Genomic DNA, 26,630 nt, shown 5'->3' with positions numbered 1-26,630 from the left:
TTATTTTGACTATCTCATTTTATCTTCAAAATCATCTCATGCAGAAAAGTTATATCTCCTTGTCTAACCCCTTATAGCTAGTTAGCCCAGTAGTTACACCTTGTCCATAGGGCAGCGGTTCTCAACCTGTGGGTCGCGACCCCTTTGGCGGTCGAACGACCCTTTCAAAGGGGTCGCCTCGGCCATCCTGCATATCAGATATTTACATTAAGATTCATAACAGTAGCCGAAACCGGTTTGGCTCAGTGGATAGAGCGTCGGCTTGCGGACTGAAAGGTCCCAGGTTCGATTCCGGTCAAGGGCATGTACCTGGGTTGCGGGCACATCTCCAGTAGGAGATGTGCAGGAGGCAGCTGATCGATGTTTCTCTCTCATCGATGTTTCTGACTCTCTATCTCTCTCCCTTCCTCTCTGTAAAATATTAATAAAATATATTAAAAAAAAAAAAAAGATTCATAACAGTAGCAACATTATAGTTATGAAGTAACAACGAAAATAATTTTATGGTTGGGTCACAACATGAGGAACTGTATTTAAAGGGGAAGGTTGAGAACCACTGCCATAGGGGTTACGTTCCATGACTCCCAGTGGATGCCCAAAACCACAAATAGTACTGAACCCTATGTTTTTCCCTATACATACATACCTGAGTAATTTATAAATTACTGACAGTAATAGATTAATAATAACTAATAATAAAACAATTGCCGGGAGCCGGTCCATCCGTGCTGTTTCAAGGGACCTGGCATATATAGCATACGGTTCTTAATATGTTTGCTCACCTTCTTGGCGCTGTGTTTTAACCAAGGTCACCTCTCCGAGAAAGGTTGAATCCCCAGGTAGGGATTTTCCCCTGAAGTTAGGGAGGGAATAAACCCCTCAACTAAGTGCCAGGCGGGTAATTAATCACTTTAACTACCAACAATCATGCTTAAGCTACATAATCTTTACTCCCTGGAATGGAGATAAGAAACGCCCTAACCTTTGGAATAGAGATTGATAGGATTGAATCAACTGGTATAAATACAGATGTAACAAGACAGCAAGTCACAGGGCTTGGGAAGACAGGACTCAGAAGACAGGACCAAGAGAGACAGAACCTACAGGGAACCAGGAGATGGAGGAGCTTCGCTGGAGAGAACATGGCAAGGGATCCTGGACTGAACCTGACTGCAGAGGTTGGCAAGAGAGCCTGACTAGAACCTGGTGACTGAACCTGACTGGAGAACCTGAGCAGAACCTCTCTGGAGATCGAGACCAGAACTTGGCTGGAGATCCTGGCTAGGCTGCTGATCAACTGAACACTGTCTCCGTGTCCTTCCTTCTTCGCCGACTCCGTCCACGCCTTTGGGAGCCCTGGACCTGCTGGGGTTGGACCCCGGCAAACAATTATAACAATATCCTATATAATAAAGAGCTAATATGCTAATTAGACCAAACAGCAGAAGGCAGAACGACCTTCTGGAATGACCAGTGGGAGGGGGTGGGGCTGTGAGGGCCGAGCCCTTGCACAAATTTCATGCATCAGGTCTCTAGTACTGTAATAAAAGTTGTGTGAATGTGGTCTGTCTCAAAATATTTTATTGTGCTATACTTAAACCTTCTCACTTAAAGGAAGCACTTTATGGCTTCTGTTTAGCATATCCAATTTGCCATCATCACTACTCTATGTTTTGGGACTATTATTAAGTAAAATGAGGGTTACTTGAGCACAAGCACTGCGAAATCTCAACTGGACCTGATAACTCAGCCAACTAAGTGACTAACAGTGTGGATACATACACTGGACAAAGGGAAGATTCACATCCCAGTGGGATGAAGCAAGATAATGCGACCTTTAAACCTTATGAATTATTGCCTGGCCAGTGTGGCTCAGTGGTTGAGTGTCAACTTATGAACCAAGAGGTCACATGGTTCGATTCCCAGTCAGGGCACATGCCAGGTGTGCAGGCTCGATCCCTAGTGGGGGGCATGCAGGAGGCAGCCGATCAGTGATTCTCTCTCATTGATATTTCTATCACTTCCTTTCCCTACCTCTCAAAGTAATAAAAATATACTAGGGAAAAAAACATGAAATGTTGATTTCTGGAATTTTCCATTTAGCTTTTTCAGACCACGGTTAACTGAAACCATGGAAAGCAAAACCAGGGATAGGTGCTATGTAGTTTAATTGGTTTTTTAAAGGCAGTGTTGAACTTTTTGTTGCAGGTCAGCAATCTTCTCATAGAAAGCTGTTTCTCTTTGGGGGGGGGGGGAACCCTATCTCTAAACATATTAATAGGCTAGCTACGCTATTTGTCTTTGTAGTAAGGATTATAATATAGCCTTCTTTTTATTTTATTTTTATGTTTTACTGATTGTAGAGAGAGGAAGGGGGAGGGAGAGGGAGAAGGAAAAACATTGACGTGAGAGAGAAACATTGATCAGTTATCTCCCACACGTGCCCCAAACCAAAACGTACATATGTGCCCTGATGGGGAATAAAACCTACAGCCTTCTTGAATCTCAGGTCCATCTTTCTGGATAATTTTCTTCTTGAAGTGTATCTTTAAAAATCCTTTTGGGTTCAGGTGTATAGGCAATAAACTGTCATCTTTTGTTTGTCTGAAATGTCTTCATTTCACCTCCTTTAAGATATTTTTTCACCTAGTACACAACTCTAGCTTAATTCTCTCAGCACTTTGAAGATGATTTTCCAGTTTCCATTACTGTTGCTGAGTAGCCTCCTGTCGGTTGTCACTCTGAGGATGTTCTGTCTGTGTGCTTTTTCCAGGAGCATTTGAGGGAGTGTCCCCATAGTCAGTCTTGGCCTGTGGGCGCTCCTAGGCTGCCTGGAAAGGTTGGAAGTGTTGCCAAAACACTACTAGGTGCCTGATTTTACCAGCAGGGCTAAGTAATCGATCAGTTCCCTCATTTGCTTTTCTCAGGGCCACTCAGAATTATTAAGAGCTAGATCGGGATGGACTAGGTACTCTGTAACAGCCTTTCTGACCTTTCCTCTGTGCCTAACAAAGCCCAGCCCTGGAACCCCAATGACGGGAGAGAGTGTGTCTTCAGGGGATGATGCTAAAGCAACTCTGGATGCAAAAAGCAGAGCTAAACCCGATTGCTGCCTCCAGACTTGGTAACTCCTTCCAAGCTATTCAGGGCCTTTCGCAGCTTTTTTTTATGCCAAACGGTCCTTAAGAGGCTAAGATGAATACAGGTTGAGGCACTGTCACTTCTTGTTAATACATAGGAGGGAGGAGTAACTATTGCATAAATTTTTGTGTTTTCTTTGCAGAATGCATCCTGTCTTGTTCTTGCTGCCCGGCATGCTAGTGCTTCCTCCGCGGTAAGTTTTGGGGGAAAAAAGACTGAGAATCATTGAGGCAGCCTGATCCTGGGATAGGGTTGGGGTGGTTTGACTACCACCCAGATTCATCATTATTCTAATCTTCTGGAGGTGTTTGTTATTATTATTATAACTATTATTTTAAGAAGTCATTTATTCAATAGTGTAGTGAGATGAGAATATAAAATGTTTTTGCCTAACCTTTTAAAAAATTTACTGTTTTTATTGATTTCAGAGAGGAAGGGAGAAAGGGAGAGTAACATCAATGATGAAAGAGAGAATCATTGATGGGCTGCCTCCTGCACAATCCCTACTGGGGATTGAGCCTGCAACTGGGGATGTGCCCTGACCAGAAATTGAACCGCAACCTCCTGGTTCATAGGTCGACACTCAACCACTGAGCTTGCCAGCTGGGCATGCCTAATCTTTTTTTTTTTTAAATTGCTAAAATATACATATCATAAAATTTGCCATTTTAACCATTTTTTTAAGTGTATTAGCTCAGTGGTAGTAAGTACATTCACATTATTGCACAGCCATCAGCACTGTCCATCCCCAGAACTTTTTCATGTTCCCAAATTGAAATTCTATATCCATTAAAATAACTCCCTATTCTCCTTTCCCTCTGCCTAGTTCTTTTAATTGGGTTTTAGAAAGACAGGAAGGGGGAGAGAGAGAGAAGAGAGAGAGAGAGGGAGGGAGAGAAACATCGATTTGTTATTCCACTTATGCATTCATTGGTTGATGGCTTCTATGTGCCCTGATGGGATCAAACCCAAAACCTTGGCATATCAAGACAACGCTCTGACCAACTGAGCCCCCCTGCCAGAGCTCCACCTAATTCTTTTAACCTCGTATGTAGAGTAGTTGACCAGTCTTCCCTGGCAGGTAGAGAAAACCAAGTTAAGAAAAAGTCTTCATATACCTACTTTGCAGGTAATGTAGTCAGCATTTTGACCATAACTTAGCCTATTTCTCTTTTTAGAATTTGAAAGATGTGTTGGCTGACCTAATACCTAAGGAGCAGGCCAGAGTTAAGGCCTTCAGGCAGCAACATGGAAAGACAGTGGTGGGCCAAATCACTGTGGACATGGTAAGGGTTGTGGGAGTTTGGCTGGAAAAGTCGCTCTGTAATGTGCTTTAGCAAAAGTATTGTTCTCTTCACTGACTATTCAAAAGCATTCTGTTCTATATAAGGAAATATTGGTGCTTAATGATTTTTATTAGAAATTAGACTTATTTTCTTTAGATTTAATAGTTGAGCCTAACCTAATTCACCTATGGGAGGCATGAATGAAATTTCTATTTCTCTTTCCAACACCCTAGGTTTTGGAGCCAGTGCTCTCTGTCTTTTGAGTCGACGTTGTACCGACCATCCAGGCCCTCTAGAACAGCTTTAGGATGGCTTCTCTTCTAGCCCTAAGAGTCTGAGCAGCTCAGATGATAATTCCACAGCAGTGCTTAGCCATTAGTCTTTTATCCCCTTCCCCTATAGTAGTTCCCATTCTGTTTACTTTGGTTGTAACAGTGGGCATGAGAAAAATTAAAATTCAACAGGAAAAGGAAGCAAACAGAGGCAGAAACATCAAATAAAGATAGTTATTTCTCAATTTAAAAATTTCATTTCCAACATTAGTAGGTTCCCTTGCAAAGTTCCATACTGTAATAAGTTAACTCATTGGAAATCATCTCTCCCAAATGAAGTCTTGTAAGTCAGAGATAAATGACCTCTCCCAGATCCCACTAACAAGCTCTAGCCTGAATTATTCTGACCATCGGTTGCATCCTCTTCTTTTCTTTAGATGTATGGTGGCATGAGAGGCATGAAGGGATTGGTATATGAAACATCAGTTCTTGATCCTGATGAGGTAAGAGACCTTCACGTTAATCACTAATAATTATTGTGTTTACTGACTGTTGTGCACACCGTGTTTTAGACCACTAAGGGTAAGGAGAACAAAATAAAGCACCTTCCTTTATATTTTGGAAGCTTGAAAATAGGTATATATGGAATAACTGAAAAATAAGTTTACCTTTTTTTTTTTTTAATATACTTTTATTGATTTCAGAGAGGAAGGAAGAGGGAGAGAGAGAGAGAGAGAAACATCCATGATGAGAGAGAATCATTGACCGGCTGCCCCCTGCAAGTTCCCCACTGGGGATCGAGCCCACAATCCGGGCACGTGCCCTTGACCGGAATCGAACCTGGGACCTTTCACTTCACAGGCCAACGCTCTATCCACTGAGCCAAACCAGCTAGGGCGAGTTTAGCTTTATTTATTTTTTTTTAAATATATTTTATTGATTTTCTACAGAGAGGAAGGGAGAAGGATAGAGAGTTAGAAATATCGATGAGAGAGAAACATCGATCAGCTGCCTCCTGCGCATCCCCTACTGGGGATGTGCCCGTAACCAAGGTACATGCCCTTGACCGGAATCGAACCTGGGACCCTTGAGTCCGCAGGCTGAAGCTCTATCCACTGAGCCAAACCGGTCAGGGCGAGTTTACCTTTTTAATAAGCCAGCTAGTAAAAGTACAAAGCAGAAGTAAGTTTTATGAAGATTTAAGTTTTAAAAGTTCTACTCTAATTTGTTGAAATGTCTGATAAGAGTAGGACCAGTCAATTATTTCCAGGCTAATACATTTAAGTTGTATAACATTCTCACTCTTTTCCTTCTAGGGCATCCGTTTCCGTGGCTACAGTATCCCTGAATGTCAGAAACAGCTGCCCAAGGCTAAGGGTGGGGAAGAACCCCTGCCGGAGGGCTTATTTTGGCTGCTGGTAACTGGGAAAATCCCAACAGAGGAACAGGTAAAGCAGGAGGATATTGGCCTTTCTCATTCCCCTCCTTTGCTTTTCTCTAATTTCTAACACTTAATCCTGATCTGGCTGTTGGTGGTAGTTTACAGAGATGTACAGTGAACAGGAGGAATCAGAGCAGAGTTCTGTGTATAAGGGGATTGGGTTGAATTTGCTTGTATTTTCTTACTCATATGTCACTGTCTTTTTCTCTTCTTTTTCCTTGCCTTGTTGAGCAATGTATCCTTTTTTACAGGTGTCGTGGCTCTCAAAAGAGTGGGCAAAGAGGGCAGCTCTGCCTTCCCATGTGGTCACCATGCTGGACAACTTTCCCAACAATCTACACCCCATGTCTCAGCTCAGTGCAGCCATTACAGCCCTCAATAGTGAAAGCAACTTTGCCCGAGCATATGCAGAGGGTATCAGCCGAACCAAGTACTGGGAGGTAGGTAATTTTGGTGCAGTGATTGATGTGTGATGGGGATTCAGAGAATAGAATGTGAAGGAAGAAAAAGAATATAGAATCTTTAGGAAAATTTACTCCTGAGTTATGCCAAAAACATATTTAACTGTTTTTTATTGTGGCTCGCTTTTTGTCTTTGGGTATATGGAGCATGCTTTCTATCACCAAAGTTGTTAGTTTGTTTAGGGTTGTATAGATGTAAAAAAGAAACTATAAAATTCTGTAAAACCCTGTTGAAATACGTACACAGGGCTGTTGGAACATTGAAAAGGATGTGACTTTGTCCACACCAAGGTTATGCATTTGCTCTCCAATCAGGGCACATGAAAGAATCAACCAGCCCGGCCAGTGTTGGTCAGTTATTGAGAATCGACCCATGAACCAGGAGGTCATGGTTCGAATCCCCATCAGGGCACATACCTGGGTTGCTGGCTCAATCCCCCAGTAGGGGCATGCAGATGGCAGCCAATCAATGATTCTTTCATCTTTTTTTTTTTTTTTTAACTGATTTCAGAGAGGAAGGGAGAGGGAGAGAGAGAAACATCAATGATGAGAGAGAATCATCGATCGGCTGCCTCCTGCACACCCCCAACTGAGTATCAAGCCTGCAACCCAGGCATGTGCCCTGACCAGAATCAAGCCTGGGACCCTTCACTCCACAGGCCAACACTCTATCCACTGAGCCAAACCAGCCAGGGCTCTCTCTCATCATTGACGTTTTCTCTCTCCCCCTCTCCCTTCCTCTCTCTGAAATCAATAAAAAAGTTCTTAAAATAAAAATATTATAATTTTTTTAAAAAATAGAATCAACCAATAATGCATAGATAAGTGGATCAACAAATTGATGTTTCTCTTTCACTTCCTCTCTCTCAAATCAATTTTTTTTTTTTTAAAGAAAGAAAAGGACGTGATTTAACTGCAGGGTCCCTGAGGAAGAATTCATAGTGCAGTCTCACACTAAATTCAAATGGTCCCATGTCTTCCTCTTCAAATGAGAATCTTAAGAATGGCAACTAAGGCAACTCTAGAGTCTGGGAGGACTGATGCAAATCAGCCACAGTTCTGAACTAGCCCACTCAAGATACCTGTCAGGAGTGGGAGGGTAGTTTGTATCCCAGAAGATCCAGGATTCTGAGCTTTATTTTCGGAAAATGAAATATTTGTACTCTGTAGTTGTAGTAGAAGACTACTGTGTCTTGTCCCAATACAGAATATCTAATTCCTTTCATCCTCTTGGCAGTAGCCCATATACTCATAAACACTGGGTAAAGTACAAGATTTCTGGTTAAGTTTACAGGAGCACATCTCATTTTCTTTTGTTTCTTATTCAGAGACAGGTAATGTAGGAACACAAGAGTTCCCTTTTGCAAAACAGGTATACTAAGTGATTTTGATAATAAGATGCTAACCACCAAGTGGTCCTGAAAGAGTTTACTATGATGCAAGACACAGAATAGTCTGTGTGCCATACCGTGGTCCACTAGTCTGATGAAATCCCCTTGGGATTTTGTCAAATCCTGTTTCATTTGGTTGGTCAATATTTATTTGATGCCAACTGTGTATAAAGAATTATGTTTGCTGTTGGGGGAAGGAGGGAGGGAGAGTTTGCAGTTGATATTAGTCTGTTTGGCATTGAAGAGGAGGAGGGTATTGGAGTGGCACAGAATATACACATTCACAAGCACTTAAAGCATTTACAGAGCTGCACATCAGTAGATTCAGAAAGCTATATAACCTGAATATATTGCTTTTCATTTCCCCCTTTTTTAAATTAAATTTATTGGGGTAATGTTGGTTAATAAAATTATATAGGTTTCAGGTATATAATTCTAAATTATGTCATCCGTATATTATATTGTCTGTTTACCACCCCAAGTCAAGTCTCCTTCCTCATTTTCTCTTTTTAAATGCTATTCAGGTGATTGTTATCTGTGTGGGTCACCATAACACAAAAAATTGAATCAAGACCTGCAGTTCCTTAGCTGGTTTGGCTTAATGGATAGAGCGTCGGCCTTCGAACTGAATGGTCCTAGGTTGAATTCTAGTCAAGGGCATGTGCTGGGTTGGGGCATGCAGGAGGCAGCCAATCGATTATTCTCTCTCATTGATGTTTCTGTCTCTTTCTCCCTCTCCCTTTGTCTCAGAAATCAATAAATATATATATACATATTTTTTTTATTTTTTTTTTAAATATATTTTATTGATTTTTTACAGAGAGGAAGGGAGAGAGATAGAGAGCTAGAAACATCGATGAGAGAGAAACATCGATCAGCCGCCTCCTGCACATCTCCCACTGGGGATGCGCCCGCAACCCAGGCACACGCCCTTGACCGGAATCGAACCCGGGACCCTTCAGTCCACAGGCCGACGCTCTATCCACTGAGCCAAACCGGTTTCGGCATATACATATTTTTTTAAAGCTAAAAAAGACCTATAGTTCTTCGAAACTCATCTTTTAGAAACTTACCACCCAGAAGTGAGTTTCTACTTGATTGTCATGAGGAGAGAACAGCTTCTACTTTTTTTTTTTTAATCAATCAGCTGCCTCCTGCACACCTCCTACTGGGGATGTGCCCGAAACCAAGGGTACATGCCCTTGATGGGAATCGAACCTGGGACCCTCCAGTCCGCAGCCCGACGCTCTATCCACTGAGCCAAACCGGTTAGGGCCAGCTTCTACTTTTTAATGGATTCCTACAAGACACTCCCCAGGCATCCAAACATGCTGCATTGCTTCACGCTGTCCTTTGTTGAATCACTGAAATGTGCTCCTCTGCTTGCTGTTGCCTCCATTTTAGCGTAGCCATTGATTGATTGTTCTACCATCATCTGTTTGTGAGTTGTCATCTAAGTTTGCCGATCTTCTGGAGAGTACAAGCTAGAAGTGATATATTTGTCACCCTTAGGATGTGTGTCTAATACGTTCACACTACACAAAAATTAGCACTGGGTTTTGGTGCTTCAGTTTAGTGGTGCTTGATGCTCTTTTTGCTGCTACACCTTCTTTTTTTTTTACAGAGAGGAAGGGAGAGAGAGAGAGAGTTAGAAACATCAATGAGAGAGAAACATTGATCAGCCGCCTCCTGCACATCTCCCACCGGGGATGTGCCCGCAACCCAGGTACATGCCCTTGACCGGAATCGAACCTGGGACCTTTCAGTCCGCAGGCCGACGCTCTATCCACTGAGCCAAACCGGTTTCGGCTGCTACATCTTGTATCTTTTTTTTAAAATATATTTTTATTGATTTCATAGAAGAAGGGCACATCTTGTAACTCTTACTAGTAAAGGTCAGACATGCTATTTCAGTTCAATTTTCTGTTTGGGTTAATTTAACCATGGGCTGTTTAAGAAGAATTACATTATAGCATTCAGCTGGTTATTTCTGTTTAAAAATTTATGTACAGTTTATATGTGATCTGAGTCTTTATTGGGATCATTGGTTCATCTTGTTTTTTTTACATATATCTCAAGAGAATAATCTGCCCTAATTGATTGGGTTCAGTGAATAAAGTGTCAGTCTGCGGACTGGAGGGTCCTGGGTTCGATTCTGGTCAAGAACGCATGCCTGGATTGTGGGCTTGGTCCCCAGTTAGGGAGCGTGTAGGAGGCATCCAATCAATGATTCTCTCTCATCAGTGATGTTCCTATCTTTTACTCTCCCTTCTCTGAAATCAGTAAAAATACTTTTAAAAAAAGAATGATCTGCCTCCAACATTTTTTCCATCACAGTTCATATGACTTTAGGTAGTGTAACCTCTTGAGTTGAGTTAGGACTCTTTCTGTTTGGCTTAACTTCACTCAAGACCAGGAAATTACTACAATACAACCCAGCTGTTTAATTGTGAAGTAGCCTTAAGTAAATGTTGAGTAAAATTTGGCAAGTAGCTGGCAGATCAAGTTTTGCTTATAATATCACCTTTTGTAAGGCCTATAACAGTATATGTAGGTTTTGAAGCCGTTTATAATCAAATCATCTTAACACCTAACAGCCCTTGAAAACATGCCAAATATACTTAAGTGCTTTATGTTCATCATCCGATTTAATCCTCAGCACAACCCTATGAGGTAGATGTTCTTCCCATTTTACTACCTGAGAAATCTGAGGGTTAGAAAAATTAAGTAGAGAGAATATTCAAATTTGAGTTTGCTCTACTCTGGGCTCTCTTCACTATTAATACTAATGTTTTTTCTTCTGTGTCTTCTTAATGATTGATAGCTAAGTATTTGGCCAGAATTTTACTAGCATTAGAGATGGTGACTCTCGATGACAGTTATGGTCAATTTTGTTACCTTTATTCCAGACAGTTGTGATGGTGGTGTGTTTTAACGTCTCCTTTTCCAAGGCTTTGTAGATAATGAGTTGGTACAAGCTAAAATAGCACTCCAATCTTTGCTTATTAAAGAATGAATAGCCAGAACCGGTTTAGCTCAGTGGATAGAGCGTCGGCCTGCAGACCAAGGGGTCCCGGGTTCGATTCCGGTCAAGGGCATGTATCTTGGTTGCGGGCACATCCCCAGTGGGGGGCGTGCAGGAGGCAGCTGATCCATGTTTCTCTCTCATGGATGTTTCTGGCTCTCTATCCCTCTCCCTTCCTCTCTGTAAGAAATCAGTAAAATATATTTAAAAAAAAAAAAAAAAAAAAAAGAATGAATAAGCAAGAGTTCTCTGCCAGATTTTTTTTTATTATTGCTGTTTTATTTTTGTTGGTTTTTGTTTTTATGATGCTTTTTTTTGTTTGTTTGTTTTTTTAAATATATTTTATTGATTTTTTACAGAGAGAAAGGGAGAGAGATAGAGAGTTAGAAACATAGATGAGAGAGAAACATCGATCAGCTGCCTCCTGCACATCTCCCACTGGGGATATGCCCGCAACCCAGGTACATGCCCTTGACCGGAATCGAACCTGGGACCTTTCAGTCCGCAGGCCGACGCTCTATCCACTGAGCCAAACTGGTTTCGGCTATTTTTGTTTTTAACCTCTCTTTAACTGTACAGCATTGACCACTACAAAAAGGGTAAGGATCCCACACTGTTCTACCTGATCTGATGCTTTATAAACTTCATCCTCACTAGTAGAAGGTGAAACAATCTCATTTTTGCAGTTTCTTTATGATGTGGCCATTCATACATTCCAGATGATTTTGAAAATTAGTATATACTTCACAGATACCAGTTTGCCTAGCCTGAGATCCTGTTCCTGTCATTCTGCCAGTGAATCTAGTCCCTCAGAACTGCCTATCCTTGATGCAGGCTTTAGAAGTAACCTACTTCCTTGGGGGATGTAAATCTGCAAAGAGGTATAGTTAATAGTATGATTGTCATGTAAGGAATCTGAGAGCTTACAGAGTGTTAACTAAGTATTTCTTACTTAAAATAGCTTTTAGCCCAGCCAGTGTGGCTCAGTGGAAAGAGTGTCAGCCTGCGGATAGAAAGGTCCCAGGTTCAATTATCGGTCAGGGCACATGCCTGAGTTGCAGGCTCAATCCCCAGTGTGGGGCGTGCAGGAGGCAGCCAATCAATGATTCTCTCTAGTCATTGATGTTTCAGTCTCTCTCCCCCTTCCTCTCTGAAATCAATAAAAAAATATATTTTTTTAAAAATAGCTTTTAGCCGAAACCGGTTTGACTCAATGGATAGAGCGTCGGCTTGCGGACTGAGGGGTCCCAGGTTCGATTCCGGTCAAGGGCATGTACCTGGGTTGCGGGCACATCCCCAGTAGGAGGTGTGCAGGAGGCAGCTGATCGATGTTTCTCTCTCATCGATGTTTCTAACTCTCTATCTCTCTCCCTTCCTCTCTGTAAAAAAATCAATAAAATATATTTAAAAAAAAATAGCTTTTATTTTGGCAGTATCTCACTGAATTCTGGTGGCACTGACAAAATTCACTGAGTATAGATGACTTCATAGGGATTAACTCATTTAGGCTAGTTATTATCCATTTTACACTTAGTTCCAATAGAACTACTGACACTTCATGACTTTTTAAAAAATATATTTTATTGATTTTTTACAGAGAGGAAGGGAGAGGGATAGAGTTAGAAACATCAAGAGAGAGAAACATCAATCAGCTGCCTCCTGCACACCCCCCACTGGGGATGTGCCCGCAACCAAGGGACATGCCCTTGACTGGAACCGAACCTGAGACCCTTCAGTCCGCAAGCTGACACTCTATCCACTGAGCCAAACCGGTTAGGGCTCTTGAACAGAATCGAACCTGGGACCCTCAAGTCCTCAAGCCGATGCTGTATCCACTGAGCCAAACTGGCTCGGGCTTTTTTAAAAATATGTTTTTATTGATTTCTAGGGAGAAGAAGAGAGAGGGTTAGAGAGATAGAAACATTGCTGAGAGAGAAACATCATCGATAGGCTGCCTCCTACACTCCCCATACTGGGGATCGAGCCCACAGCCCAGGCATGTGCCCTGACCAGGAATCAAACCAGTGACCTCTTGGTTCCTGGGTCATTGCTCAACCATTGAGCCACACCTGTCAGGCCTTCATGACTTCTTGTAGGAGCCTTTAACCAGTTAGCTTGATGGGATAGCACTATATAACACCAATCAGCAAGTATTTACTCCATGCTTTCTATGTACATGAAACTGGATAAAAGCTGCTGGTTAGAGCATCGTCCAATAAACCAAAGATGTGGGTTTGATCCCTGGTAAGGGCATATACAGGAACCAACCATTGAATGCATAAATAAAAACAAATCGATGTTTCTATCCCTTCCTCTCTCTCAGGTCAATCAATACATTTTTTATATTAAAAAAACAAAACTACTGTCTAGGGCGGGGGGATAAAATGGACACATATGTAATACCCTTTGTAATACTTTAAGCAATAAAAAAAAATAATAATAATAATGATAATAAAAAAATAAAATAAAATCTACTTTATTGGGGGAAAAAAACAAAAAAACTAAGCTAAAACCCTGTCTCTTCCCTAAAGGAACTTAAAATCCCTTTGAGAAAATAAAATTGAGCCATAAAAATTAAGCAAGCTTTTAACATCACAGAATGAGAGACAACCAGCTACGTTTCTCTTAACAAATGAGAACAACAAAACTATCAAATAGTCTTGCTTAAAAAAATTGAACCTGAATCTGCTCCAGCCTCTAAATCTAACTTTCAGTTTGTAGGAAATACAGTTGACAGAGGAACATCACAGGTATATAGCCAGCAAACTCGGGGAAATTCTACAAAAGAAATGATCTGATTTCCCACAAATAAATTACAAATTTAAAAAAAGAGACTTGGGCCCAGCCGGTGTGGCTCAGTGGTTGAGCATTGATCTATGAACCAGGAGGTCACAGTTTGATTCCTGGGCAAGGCAAATGCGTGGGTTGCAGGCTCGATCCCCAATAGGATGTGCGGGAGGCAGCTGATCGATGATTCTCTCTCATCATTGATGTTTCTATCTATCTCTCCCTATCCCTTCCTCTCTGAAACCAATAAAAATATTTTTTTAAAAAGAGAGGGACTGGCCCTAACCGGTGTGGCTCAGTGGATAGAGTGTCGGCCTGCGGACTCGAGGGTCCCAGGTTCGATTCTGGTCAGGGGCATGTGCCTTGGTTGCGGGCACATACCTGGTAGGGAGTGTGCAGGAGGCAGCTGGTCGATGTTTCTCTCTCATTGATGTTTCTAACTCTCTATCCCTCACCCTTCTTCTCTGTAAAAAAATCAATAAAATATATTTTAAAATAATAATAATAATAATTTTTTATTTATTATTTTTTTTAAAATATATTTTATTGATTTTTTACAGAGAGGAAGGGAGAGAGATAGAGAGTTAGAAACATCAATGAGAGAGAAACATTGATCAGCTGCCCCCTGCACATCTCCCACCGGGGATGTGCCCGCAACCCAGGTACATGCCCTTGACCGGAATCGAACCTGGGACCTTTCAGTCCGCAGCGGACGCTCTATCCACTGAGCCAAACCGGTTTCGGCAAAATAATAATAATAATAATTTTTTAAAAAGAGAGAGAGAGAGAGACTTGGGTTGGTAAACACACAATACAGTTTACAGATGATGTGTTGTGGAATTGTATGCCTGAAACCTGTATAATTTTGTTAACCAGCGTCACCTCAATAAATTCAATAAAAGTTTAAAAAGTGAAAATGAAGGAGAGCATAAAAGGGAACTTAAATTGAATACTGAGAAGATATTTAATGATACTGATATCATTAAATTAAATTTTAATCAGTAGGATAATGGTTTTGTGATTTGGGTTTATGAAGGATCGTTATCTTTTAGACATACATACTTAAATATTTACATATTGAAATACATATATGATGTCTGGTGTTTAACTCAAAATAATTTGAGAAGTGAGAGGGGGAAGTATGGTATAGGTCCGTGGTCGGCAAACTGCGGCTCCCAAGCCACATGCGGCTCTTTGGCTCTTTGAGTGTGGCTCTTCCTAAGCCTTAGGAGTACCCTAATTAAGTTAATAACAATGTACCTACCTATATAGTTTAAGTTTTAAAAATTTGGCTCTCAAATTTCAATCGTCGTACTGTTGATATTTGGCTCTGTTGACTAATGAGTTTGCCGACCACTGGTATAGGTGAAACAAAAGTGGCCAGGAGTTAATTGTTTAAGCTAGATGATGCTTGTTAGCTACATGAGCAGTCTTGTGTAAGTTAAAGTACAAATAACATATCTAGCACAGTACCCGCTATAGTAAGTGCTTAAAAACTGGAAGCCTTGCCCTGGCCAGTGTGGCTCAGTTGGTTGGATGTCATCCTGTGCACCAGGAGGTTGCCAGTTTGATTCCCACTCAAGGGCACATGCCGGGGTTGTATGGGTATGAGGCACTTTCAGGAGGTAACTGATCGATGTTTCTCTCTCACATTGATGTCTGTCTCTCTCTCTCTCTCTCTCTCTCTTCCTCCCCCTTCCACTCTAAAATCAAGAAAAAAATTTTTTTAAAGAAATCTATATCCCTCACTACAAAGACAAATCGTGTAGCTAGCCTATCAATATGCTTAGAGATAGGGTCCTTCTCCCCCCTGACCCCCTGCAAAGAGAAACAACTTTCTATCAGAAGATTGCTGAATTGCAACAAAAAGTTCAACTCTGCCTTTAAAAAACAATTATACTACACAGCACCTATCCCTGGTTTCACTTTCCATGATTTCAGTTAACCGTGGTCCCAAAATACCAAGTGGAAAATTCCAGAAAATCAACAATTCATGTTTTAAAGGTTGCATTATCCTGCTGCATCCATTGGGATGTGAATCTCCCCTTTGTCCAGTGTATGTATCTTCATTGTTAGTCACTTAGCTGGCTGAGTTTTTTAGATATCGCAGTAACCTTCATTTTACTTAATAATGGTCCCAAAACATAAAGAGTAGTGATGCTGGCGATTTGGATATTCTAAACAGAAGCTATAAAGTACTTCGTTTAAGTGAGAAGGTGAATATGGCACAATAAAATATTTTGAGAGACAGACCACATTCACATAACTTTTATTACAGTATATTATTATAATTGTTTTATTAGTTGTTTATCTTTTTCTGTCACTAATTTATACATTAAATTCATAGGTATGTATATATAGGGGAAAAACATAGTATACATAGGGCTAGATTCCAGTAGGGGGCACGCAGGAGGCAGCCAATCATGTTGTGCCTTCGATGTTTCTCTTCTCTTCCCTCTTCCTTCATCTCTCTCTAAAAATCAATAAACTATTCTTTAAAAAAAAAAGGAAGCCTTTGCTATAAACTAACAGTTGAATACCAATGTTTGACCCTTGGCATATATGGTGAGTTTTCTTTGAAAGAGGGAACATAAAGTTAATTATTAAAACCTAGATTCTGCCCTAGCTGGTTTGGCTCAGTGGATAGAGCATCATCAGCCTGCGGACTAAAGGGTCCCAGGTTCGAATCAGGTCAAGGGCACATGCCCAGGTTGCAGGCTCGATCCCCAGTAGGGGAGGTAGCTGACCAATGCTTCTCTCTCATTGATGTTTTTATCTCTCCCTCTCCTTCCTCTCTGAAATTAATAAAAATCTTACCTAAGAATAGACAAACATGTAAATTAACCATCCCTCCGCTACGCTCACCAGCCAATCAGGAGAGTATGCAAATTAGCCCAACAGAGATGGCTGTTAATTTGCATACGTACGGGCAAAGTGGCGGAGCGAAGACCGAAGGCTCCATCCTGAGCGAAGGCCTGGGTCCCGGGTGCTGGAGGAAAACCGGTGCCATCAGCCAGGGGAAGGGAAGGCCTATTGCACGAATCTCTTCGTGCAATGGGCCTCTAATATATTTAAAAAATAAAATCTAGTTTCTTAGCACATTCATTGAGTGCAGAGTCATAGAGGGAAAGAACATGATTAAATATATATGGGTTCACAATATGACTGGCATTTAACTGAATGCTTTGAGCTTCAGTTTCCTCATCTGTAAAATGGAGGTCATTACATACATGGTAGAATTGTAAAAATTGGGAATCATGTTTTAATGTAGCAGTCACCAACCTTTCAGACTTTGCGAACCACCAGTTGGCAACCGCTGTTTTAATGTGTCTAGAGTAGTATGAGTGAACAATCTAGTGCAGTGCCTGGGTCATAGTTATTCAGTTAAATGGTTATTGTTGTTCTACTCAGTATATAATCACTCAGCATGTAACCATCAACCCAAATAGCCTGATCCTGGGCTATATGGAGGACAGATAGCATTCCTGCCTAATTCTTTGTTGATAATTTTTTTTTTCCTTCTCCATTTTCCTCTTCTCCCCTTCAGTTGATTTACGAAGATTGTATGGATCTGATCGCAAAGCTACCTTGTGTTGCTGCAAAGATCTACCGGAATCTGTACCGGGAGGGCAGCAGTATTGGGGCCATTGACTCTAAGCTGGACTGGTCCCACAATTTCACCAACATGTTAGGCTATACTGATGCTCAGTTTACTGAGCTCATGCGCTTGTACCTCACCATTCACAGGTGAGCTAGACCCAGCAACCATAGCCTGGGTTAGTGGGAAATTTTAAGAAAAGCTCCTTAAAGGTCTCCTCATCTGGGAATAGGCAATAGGCAGCACAGTGATGGGAAAATGGTATAAGGGATGATACAAGGCAAGAAAGGGATCTAGTAAAGAAGGTTAAGAGGAGTAAGGAAGAACAAGATAGTGCTTCTAGCTGAGAAAGGTACTAGCTGCTCACATTAGGTTTTTCTCTAGCTTTCCAGGAGCTCCCTCTTCTGGCCATTGCTATTAAACCTGGAGTGAGAGCCAGGGAGCTTGGCCCACAGGCATCATCAACCAGTACACAAAGGCGGGTAATGAGCTTGGGACATCTTTTACAAGAGCTTATGTATAACTGGCTGGCTACAGGCTGGTGTACGCCCATAACTAGGCTAGTATATGACAATTAAGAACAACAAGATCTGTGTTTCCATATCTGACCCTTTTTTCCCTTTTCTTGGCCTTGACTCTTTCTTATTTCTCCACAGTGACCATGAAGGTGGCAATGTAAGTGCCCATACCAGCCACTTAGTTGGCAGTGCCCTTTCAGACCCCTACCTGTCCTTTGCAGCAGCTATGAATGGGCTGGCAGGGCCCCTACATGGATTGGCAAATCAGGTAAAACTATTCTTTTCCTGTCCCGTGTTTTTCTTCATCCCATGCTTTTGTTTCTGATCTTAGCGTTCTCCTTGGCATATGTATTGACACTCTTATTCCCCAAACCTTTTATCTATAGGAAGTGCTTGTCTGGCTGACACATCTTCAGAAGGAAGTTGGCAAAGATGTGTCAGATGAGAAGTTACGAGACTACATCTGGAACACACTCAACTCAGGGCGGGTAAGCTTGAGAAGTGGTCCTTAGAGAAGGAGCTCCCCCCGCCCATTAGTCTATCCCAGGGGTGGGCAAACTTTTTGACTTGAGGGCCACAACGGGTTCTTAAACTGGACCGGAGGGCCGGAACAAAAGCATGGATGGAGTGTTTGTGTGAACTAATATAAATTCAAAGTAAACATCATTACATAAAAGGGTACGGTCTTTTTTTTTTTTAGTTTTATTCATTTCAAACGGGCCGGATCCGGCCCGCGGGCCGTAGTTTGCCCACGGCTGGTCTATCCTGAAGAATTTAGAAAAGAAGAATCTCCACCAGAGAATATAACTGGCTTTTCTCCCCCTCACTCTTTATAGGTTGTCCCAGGCTATGGCCATGCAGTACTGAGAAAGACTGACCCACGATATACGTGTCAGCGAGAGTTTGCTCTGAAACACCTGCCTAATGACCCCATGTTTAAGCTGGTTGCTCAGCTGTACAAGATTGTGCCCAATGTCCTCTTAGAGCAGGGCAAGGCCAAGAATCCTTGGCCCAATGTAGATGCTCACAGTGGGGTACTGCTCCAGGTGAGTCCTCTCCTCCCTGCTTTCCCTTTAGTTTTACCAAACACTACTGTTCCCTGCCACGCACAAAATCAATTCCCTGGTCAGAGCAGGGGCTCATATCTCTTTCCTTACCTTTCTGATCACATTGCCGATGGTTGGGGAGGTGTGGGCAGGAGGAAAGGATGCTCTCTTTTCAGAATCACAATTGCTATACTTTCCCCAGTGTCATTTCTGTTTAAGGCTGACTGGGTTAAGGTTTCTACAATCCTGGATTTGTAAATGCCCTACCTCTGGGCCTTTAACAAAACACTTTTCTCTTCTCCCTTCCAGTACTACGGCATGACGGAGATGAATTACTACACAGTGCTGTTCGGGGTGTCACGAGCACTGGGAGTACTGGCACAGCTCATCTGGAGCCGAGCCCTGGGCTTCCCTCTAGAGAGGCCCAAGTCCATGAGCACGGATGGTCTGATGAAGTTTGTGGACTCTAAGTCAGGGTAAAACTGGAGACGGGGGAACTACCAGAAGTGAGGGAGCTTCAAAAAAAGTATACTTTTGTTTTGTTTCAGGGGGCTTGTAAAGACTTAAGTTGTATCTGAGGCACTGGTAATAAGTTTGAGGTTAAAATATAAATTAAGACTTTAAAAAATGAAAAGTGACCCCTCTTTCCCTAACCAGCTCCTTTCCCCTGACTGGTATGAGTTGCCCATCAACTTAGGATGACCAGGACTAATGCATGTGGTATGGGTTAGATCTGGCCCCCACACCATCTCTAGAGTGAGAATCTGGCTCCTCTTTCCCTGGGTCACAGCTGATTGCAGAGAATCTGCAGTTACTTGTTCTGCCCAGTCCTCATGGGCCAGCACACCAGGACTCTGCCCCTTCTGTTTCCATAGGAATCATGTTGGATTATCAGCTGTACTAAGCCCTGTTGCCCTCTCCCATGTGCAGACACTTCCTGGCAAAACCTGTTGGTTGGCTGGACGTGTTTGGGGTAATTTTTTTTTTACGCTACCAGGTGACCATAAAGCCCATGGCACTTGTTGTTACTGGTACCCGGTGTCTGTTTCTTTCTTTGTAAAATTATCCCATAAAAATTAAGATCTGGGAGTGTTCTGTTCTCCACTACTTGAATACCTCCTTTGAGATTTTCTGTACGCGCTGGGCACCTCCAGCGGAGGGTGCCCTGGACCTTCGTCCCCTTTGTCCCTCCCGACTGGAGACCTCTCTGCGGATTGTAGAAACCAGTCTGAGATAGGGTCTTCCCAGTCATTTGGCTTTATCAGTGCTTAAAATGAACTAAGTTTTTTAGCCATTACCCTCTGACTTTTTCTCCCTTTATTTTAGTATGCTGTGGGCCATAGACTAGGGATATAGGAATGACCAGCATGATACCTTCATGGTCTTGATCCCAGGGATACTGGCACCTTTTTCTGAGCAGGAAAAGGCTTGAAGTTTGGACATGGTCTCCTTTGAATATCAGGTCCTAGGGCTGAGGGCATTAAGAATGGTAAGCTTCCCTCCTCATCCCCTGCCACAAGGAAGTATCCCTTTATTTATCAAGGTCCTTACCTGCCTGCCCCATCCCCAAGAGCTCACAGTATAGTGTTGGTTTTAGAAGCCCCATCTGCACAGGTTTTCAGTGACTCAGAATGCTCTCCTGCCTTTTCTTTAAGAAAGGACTGAAATACACTCCTGCTGTGCCTCCTTACTCCCTCACAACTCCTGCCTGTGTTTGTGTGGATCCCTAATCCCCAGAACCACGCTGTTCAGATGGACACACTGTCTAAACCTGGGTAACTTGTCAAGTCATGATGCAGACTTCAGGTTGTTCTGTATAAAATGCAAAATAAATGTTTTTATTAACAATGCTTGAGCCTGCTATTATATAAATCCTGGGAGAATCTATTATGAGGTAAGAAATCTGGCTGGCAAGATCCTGGACTTAAATGGGTTATAGGTTATCCTGTAGATCTCTCTATTTTTAGGTAGGTTTGACATTTCCTTACCCTAATCTGAAGACAGGCTCCCTATGAGATTGCCAAAGGAGATTTCTGTCTTTTCTCAGGGTTAGAAGTCCTTGACCTTTAGCCGCCATCCTTCCTAATTTTGTTGTAAGGTAGAATACTCAAAGACTATAGCTGAGACAGCTGATTGCAGAGAATTCGTCACAACTGCTGATGTGACGAATTCAAGGACACTGGTCCAGCCCACTAGGTGAAAGGAACAAGCTATGCCAAGGACAAATAGGAATGGAACAGCTAGCTCAGGGTGTGAAGCACTAGAGTGCTCTGGTACTTCATGGAATGCCTATTCTTCTTTGCAGCCTCCCATAACTGTTCCTGAGGGCATCAGTTATATGGGAGGTCTGAGGTCAGATCATTCTATCCTGAGACTCCTGCTGCAACTGACCTTCTGAAAAAGTCTATTAATAGGCAAGGGAGTGGGTACTAGGTCCTGGCTTGTAGAATGTACTACTATAGTTAGCAAGGACACTATGTTCAAGAGGCCTGCACCTTCACTCCCCTAGGAAGGAAGCCATGACTTTCTTCTACTCTGCTATATCTATATTATTCTCTCAAACAATACCAAAAAGCCAAGCCCTGGCAAGGTAGCTTAGTTGGTTAGAGTGTTGTCCCAATATGCTAAAGTTGCAGGTTCCATCTCCAGTCAAGGGCACATACAGGAAACAACCAATGAATGCATAAATGGGTGGAGCAACAAATCAATGTCTGTCTTTCTCAAGTCAATAAATAATTTAAAAAGCCAAATTCACATTGTCACAATTAATTTATTGACATTTTATAAAAACTCAGGCCAAGTGGAAGAATACGGTACATCCCAAAAGTATAACTCTGTTCAGTGCTTTTTTTTTTTTTTTTTCTCACCCCGTGGCACTGATGATAAGAAAGCCCCAGGCTCTCCACTAGCATGGAAATATTCTTAGAAGTGAGGTGATGTGATTTTAAGCTGTGGCCAGAGCTCTAGCATCCCCTGAGGCATTTCAAGCAAGCAAAAGTAATTGACCATCCAGTTCCTCTGTGTAGAGGAAAAAGCTCAATTTATTCAATCCTTAAGAAAAGTTGCTATTTTCCCTGGTCAGACACTAAGGTACCTTGACAGGGCTCAGGGATAACCACACAGTCCTAATTATAATTCAGTGTGAGAAGGCTGCAGGCATCAGGCTTATAGGGCTCTCAAGATGAGCCTGACCATTTCTTAGCATGTGTCCCTTCCATACCCCCTGCCTTTTCTTCCCCCAGCATTTCCAGCTAGCTTAGAGCCCGCTTTCTGGAGAACTGAGGGAAAACAGTATTATAAACACAGACTCTATCTCAGATTGGGGCAGGAGTCCATTGAAATAAATAAAAGAATTGGGTGGAGAGGGAGAGTAAAGGAGAAGCTAAGGAACAGTCTTTTGCCTCAACTGTGGTGCACCTCATGGAACATCAGTTCACGGGGTATGGCTGTTTCTGGACCAAACTTGGTGGCTGCCCGGCGCTCGAAGGCAGCAACATTCTTTTTGACAACCTCATCAAAAAACATGGAGGCCAGCTGGGAGTGCAGCAGAGAACGAAATTCAAAGGAAATCTGGGAATGGGTAAGAGACAGTCAGAAACTTCAAGATCATGTTGGATAGTCCCTGGCCAAATGCAAGAACACTTATTCAGTGCCTTTTCTTCCCCTCCCCCGCCAGTTCCTTAGAGCCCCTCAAAAGCCCTAACTTAGGACTGAGCGCAATGTTCCAAGTTTGATAAAAGGTCAGATCTGTGGAAAGTGTCATTGACCGGCGTGGCTCAGTGGTTGAGCATCAACTTATGAACCAGTAGGCCACAGTTCAATTCCCGTTCAGGGCACATGTCTGGATTCAGGCTCCATCCCGTGGGGCATGCAGGAGGTGGCCAATCAATGATTCTCTCTCATCACTGATATCTCTCTCTCTCCCACTTCCTTTCTCTCTGAAATCAATAAAAATATATTTAAAAAAATAACTATCACGTAGCCCTGGCCAGGTAGCTCAAGTGGTTAGAGCATTGTCCCAATATGCCAAGGTTACGGGTTCGATCTCCATCTGGTCATGGCACATATAAGCAAGCAATGCATACATAAGTGGAACAACAAATCGGTGTCTCCAAAAAATCAATTAAAAATTTTAAAAAAATAACTGTCATTGTACCTCTGCTCTGGCCCCATACCTAGTTGTATCCCTGTGTCATACAGGCTCCTGACTCACCGAAAAGTCCACAGTGCAAGTTCGGGGGTAGGCAGGAATACCAGGACTGAATCGCCAAATGGTCTCTAAGTGATTGAAGAGCTTGCCATCAGTGCAAACAGCCTAGAATAGGGCAGTCAGGTAGTTAAACATACATACAATGGAATAAAATCTATAATAAGTATAGGAGACTACAAGAAGGAATTGAAAGTCATTTCCCTTCTAATATTTTATTAGGGACGTATTTGAGACATGGAGGTAAGATTATTACAAGAAAGGCCAAAATAGCCCTTGAATGTAAAAATGCTAGAGAACACAAAAAACTTCCTGATCAATCTGTCTCAGACAGACCTCACCTTGACCATGTGAGGTTTGACGGTGGAAACAGCAGAGGTATAACGTTCCATGACAGGTGGAAAGCCGACCTCCAACTGGGCCTTCAGGTGACCTTTACGGCTGGATACCACCAAAGACTTCTTACACCATGGCACAAACTCACAGTACTCCTGGACATTGGAAACCACCTCGAACATCTCCTGCATGGAGTATCTGGAGAAAGGAATCGGAGAGGCCAAGGAACTGCCAGCTGGTTCAGGCTTCTCCTTGCCCGTGGTGCACTCCCCCCAGTACCTTTGCCCACTAACCATGCACCTTCAGGAACTAGAGATCCCAAATAAGCCTGAATGAATGACTTCCCAAAAACAAGTGTACAAATTTTCATGATGTTAATGTTACCTTATGTTTTACAGTTTAGTTAATGCTTTTAATACCTATTTTTATCTTAAGAGGGATCATCTAGGAAGAATAGAGGTTGTCAATCATACAAGGACTCAAATCCCAGCTCTACAACTTAATGTAGCCCTAGGTACATGATCTGTGCCTCAATTTTCTCACCTGCAAATCATAGGTAATAACAGTGCCGAATTCATAGGTTTGTTGAAAGGATCAAATGAGAAAAATCTATGTAAAATACCTAAGCATCCTAACTGCTAGCAGTAGCAAGTGCTCAGTAAGCGTTAGCTATTTTATATTGTGCTCAGAATACATAAACTCAGGTCGGCGGAGAAATAATACCGTTGCCTTATGATACTGTCCAATTCTAGGCACATTTCGCATAATGTACATGCAGGGCAATCAAGAAGGGGGGAGTTAAGGTTGGAAGACTGCAGGAGAGGATAAAGGATCAGCGATGGGCAGGGATGAATCTTGCTGCCCTTACATTCTAACCTGGACACGGTTACTTGTTTGGAGGGGAAGGGAATGTGGAGGGATGCTGGACAGGGGCGGATGCTCACCCCATGATCCTACGCTCGGAGTAAGCCTTTCTCTTGTTGGTGAAGGAGGCAGCAAAGCCCATGAAGGAACGGCTGGGAGGTAAGCCACCCTCCGCCGCCAAGACCTGGGCAGTCCTGGGGAAGAGGAGGCTGCAGGAAATCAGACATCTAAGCCCGAAAGGAAGGAGAGACAAACGTCAGGTTTCTTTTGAGTTCAACCACTCACAGGGGAAGGGGAAGAGGGCACATCCCAGAGCAAGGTCGTCCAGTCAACTTTTCCCCCAGCACCTGCTGCAGCCCGCCAGGCCCCCTGGCCAGACAGTCACGAGTGCAAAAGGTCGAGGGCGGCAGAGGACAGCGCCGCGGGAGGAGCCGGGAGAGCGCACGGTGCGTGCGAACTGCCCGTGGCCACTGCGGGCTATGCTGCTGCTGAGAGCTGCGAAACTTCCTGGCTCCCGGGCCCCGCCAGGCCCGCCAGGCCCGGGCACCCGCGAGCACGAACTCCGCGAGGGGCAAGAGCTGGCTGGGCACCCACCCCGGGGACCCCCCCTCCGGAGTAACTGGCGACCGTGTTCCCCAAAGCTGCGCATTGGACCCCGGGGTGTGGCCGCTGCCTCCCCGCGCCGCGCCAGCATCCCTGGGTTGCAGCCCTCCGCCGCGGAACTTCGGGGGTCCTGAGCGACCCCCTCTCCGCCGCGCGGCCGCCCGCGCCTCCCTCTCACCTCATTGGTCCCGGCGGTCGCGGAGGGCCCGGGGGCGGGGCCGGGCGCGCGCCCGGGCGGAGCGGGAGGCCGCAGCAGCGCTGGGCCGCCGCGCGCGTCCCGACCGGGAGCCGCCGCGCGCCCGCCGAGGCCATGCGCGCGACCCTCCCCAGCCCGCGGCTCTGACACCCGCGGCGCCCTCCTCACTCCAGAGGGCGCGGACGCCCGGCCGGTTCCGGGAGCGCGGGGGTGGCGCGGGGCAGCGGCTCCTCTCGCCGTGCTCCCGCCCGGGCAGCGGGGTGAGCTAGCACTGAAGCCGCGACCGCTGCTCCTGCAGCTCCCTGCACCCGCACGTCACGCGGTTGCCATGGCTCGGGACGGGCGAGGGAGGAAGCGAGGAGACTGGCGGCTTGTCGGGAGATGTAGTTCCACCCTCTGGCAGGAGCCCCGGCGGGTGTGCGAGGCGCTGCGGACGTGGTCCCGTGGCGCAAAGTCGCCGGCCCACGACCTGGCCAGTCTCAGGCCACCCACCGGACACATAAGCGCCAGGATGACTTCGTGGGCGTGTCAACAGCAGATACCTGTTGATCTCCTAGAGCCTTTATCATATTCCACCTTGCTTATAGTTAGTTCCATAAATCCTATTCATCTTTGTAGTCGCTACAGCTCTATTAGTACTGTGCTTAAAACCCTTGAGAAAGGAAATGAATCTTCCAGGCTCTGGGCAAAGTGTTTGCGTAGCTTTCTCCTTTAATATGTATTCAAAGAAGTCGAGGTGGAGAGAATCAGACTTACCTCTAGGGGAGAGATCCATCTTTGTCTGGAAAAATATACGTTTGATGAAAGGTGAGACCTTATGGGCAGGAGGAATCCAGGCAATGAAAGGCAACTGTACAGCTTTCCATCGTGATACAAGGGAAACATGATCGTGATAAAAGTGGGAAGAGCACCCGGCTGGCGTGCTCAGTGGTTGAACATCAACCTGTGAACCAGGTCACGGTTCCATTCCCCCCGTCAGGGCACATGCCCAGGGTTGCGGGCTCCATCCCCAGTGCGGGTTTGCAGGAGGCAGCCGATTGATGAGTCTCTCTCTCGTCATTGATGTTTCTATCTCTCTCTCTCTCCCTTCTCTCTGACATCAATAAAAATATATTTAAAAAAATAAAAAGAATAGTGGTGCCTGATCTGGCCGGTGTTAAGTGGTTAGACTCTAACCGTTAGAGCATGGGCCCTGTGCACCAAAGGGAGGGTCATGGGTTTGATTCCCAGCCTAGTCAGGGCGAGTGTGGGAGGCGATTATATTTCTCTCTCTCTCTCCCTCTCTCTCTCTCTCTCTCTGTCTCTCTCTCTCCCTCCCTCTCTCCTTCTCTCTTTTCTCTATCTCCCTCCTCCCATTCCTCCTTTCCACTCCCTAAAAAATCAATAGAAAAAAATATCCTCAGGTGAGGATTAACAAAAAAAAAATAAGAATGGTGGTGCCTGCTGTTACAATTAAAG

At 43.8% G+C, this 26,630-nt stretch overlaps 2 protein-coding genes across 4 annotated transcripts in view; one reads left to right on the top strand and one right to left on the bottom strand.

The window, feature by feature from the left end:
• Positions 1 to 20,816, top strand: part of CS (citrate synthase) — a 38,418-nt gene extending 17,602 nt beyond the window's left edge. The window contains exons 2-12 of one of the 2 annotated variants that reach the window (XR_009451232.1): positions 3,284 to 3,334; positions 4,320 to 4,427; positions 5,137 to 5,202; positions 6,016 to 6,147; positions 6,392 to 6,580; positions 17,352 to 17,551; positions 18,059 to 18,188; positions 18,307 to 18,408; positions 18,757 to 18,966; positions 19,276 to 19,692; positions 19,724 to 20,816. Coding sequence is in view for 1 of the 2 variants with exons in the window: in XM_059683256.1 (XP_059539239.1) it covers positions 3,284 to 3,334; positions 4,320 to 4,427; positions 5,137 to 5,202; positions 6,016 to 6,147; positions 6,392 to 6,580; positions 17,352 to 17,551; positions 18,059 to 18,188; positions 18,307 to 18,408; positions 18,757 to 18,966; positions 19,276 to 19,446 (1,359 nt within the window). In the remaining variant the exon portion in view is untranslated. Of the gene's footprint in view, positions 1 to 3,283; positions 3,335 to 4,319; positions 4,428 to 5,136; positions 5,203 to 6,015; positions 6,148 to 6,391; positions 6,581 to 17,351; positions 17,552 to 18,058; positions 18,189 to 18,306; positions 18,409 to 18,756; positions 18,967 to 19,275 lie in introns of both variants that reach the window. The other variant, XM_059683256.1, reaches the window with a different exon arrangement.
• Positions 20,817 to 21,716: 900 nt separating this feature from the next.
• Positions 21,717 to 25,500, bottom strand: COQ10A (coenzyme Q10A). Of its 2 annotated transcripts, none has more exons than XM_059683258.1 (5): positions 25,155 to 25,500; positions 24,454 to 24,600; positions 23,515 to 23,707; positions 23,180 to 23,281; positions 21,717 to 22,536 (listed from the first exon to the last, which is right to left on the bottom strand). In XM_059683258.1, the coding sequence occupies exons 1-5, from the start codon at positions 25,286 to 25,288 to the stop codon at positions 22,369 to 22,371; spliced, it is 744 nt and encodes a 247-aa protein (XP_059539241.1). In that variant the 5' UTR covers positions 25,289 to 25,500; the 3' UTR covers positions 21,717 to 22,368. The 2 variants fall into 2 exon arrangements, with proteins under 2 accessions (XP_059539241.1, XP_059539240.1); XM_059683257.1 differs by lacking the exon at positions 25,155 to 25,500 and adding an exon at positions 24,721 to 25,087.
• Between the last annotated feature and the right edge of the window lie 1,130 nt (positions 25,501 to 26,630).

This window comes from Myotis daubentonii, chromosome 2, assembly GCF_963259705.1.
Source record: "Myotis daubentonii chromosome 2, mMyoDau2.1, whole genome shotgun sequence".
In the NCBI taxonomy this organism is placed as follows: Eukaryota; Metazoa; Chordata; class Mammalia; order Chiroptera; family Vespertilionidae; genus Myotis; species Myotis daubentonii.
Note: the sequence above shows the minus strand (reverse complement) of the source record. Positions and strands in the feature narration are given on the sequence as shown.

Excerpts from the sequence above, each read along its gene's own strand:
- COQ10A (XM_059683257.1), bottom strand. The coding sequence starts at position 25,067 with ATGCTGGCGCGGCGCGGGGAGGCAGCGGCCACACCCCGGGGTCCAATG. Across the intron at positions 23,708-24,453 it reads TCCGAGCGTAGGATCATGGG|ATACTCCATGCAGGAGATGT; the intron begins GTGAGCATCCGC and ends TCCTTTCTCCAG. Across the intron at positions 23,282-23,514 it reads TCAAACCTCACATGGTCAAG|GCTGTTTGCACTGATGGCAA; the intron begins GTGAGGTCTGTC and ends GCCCTATTCTAG.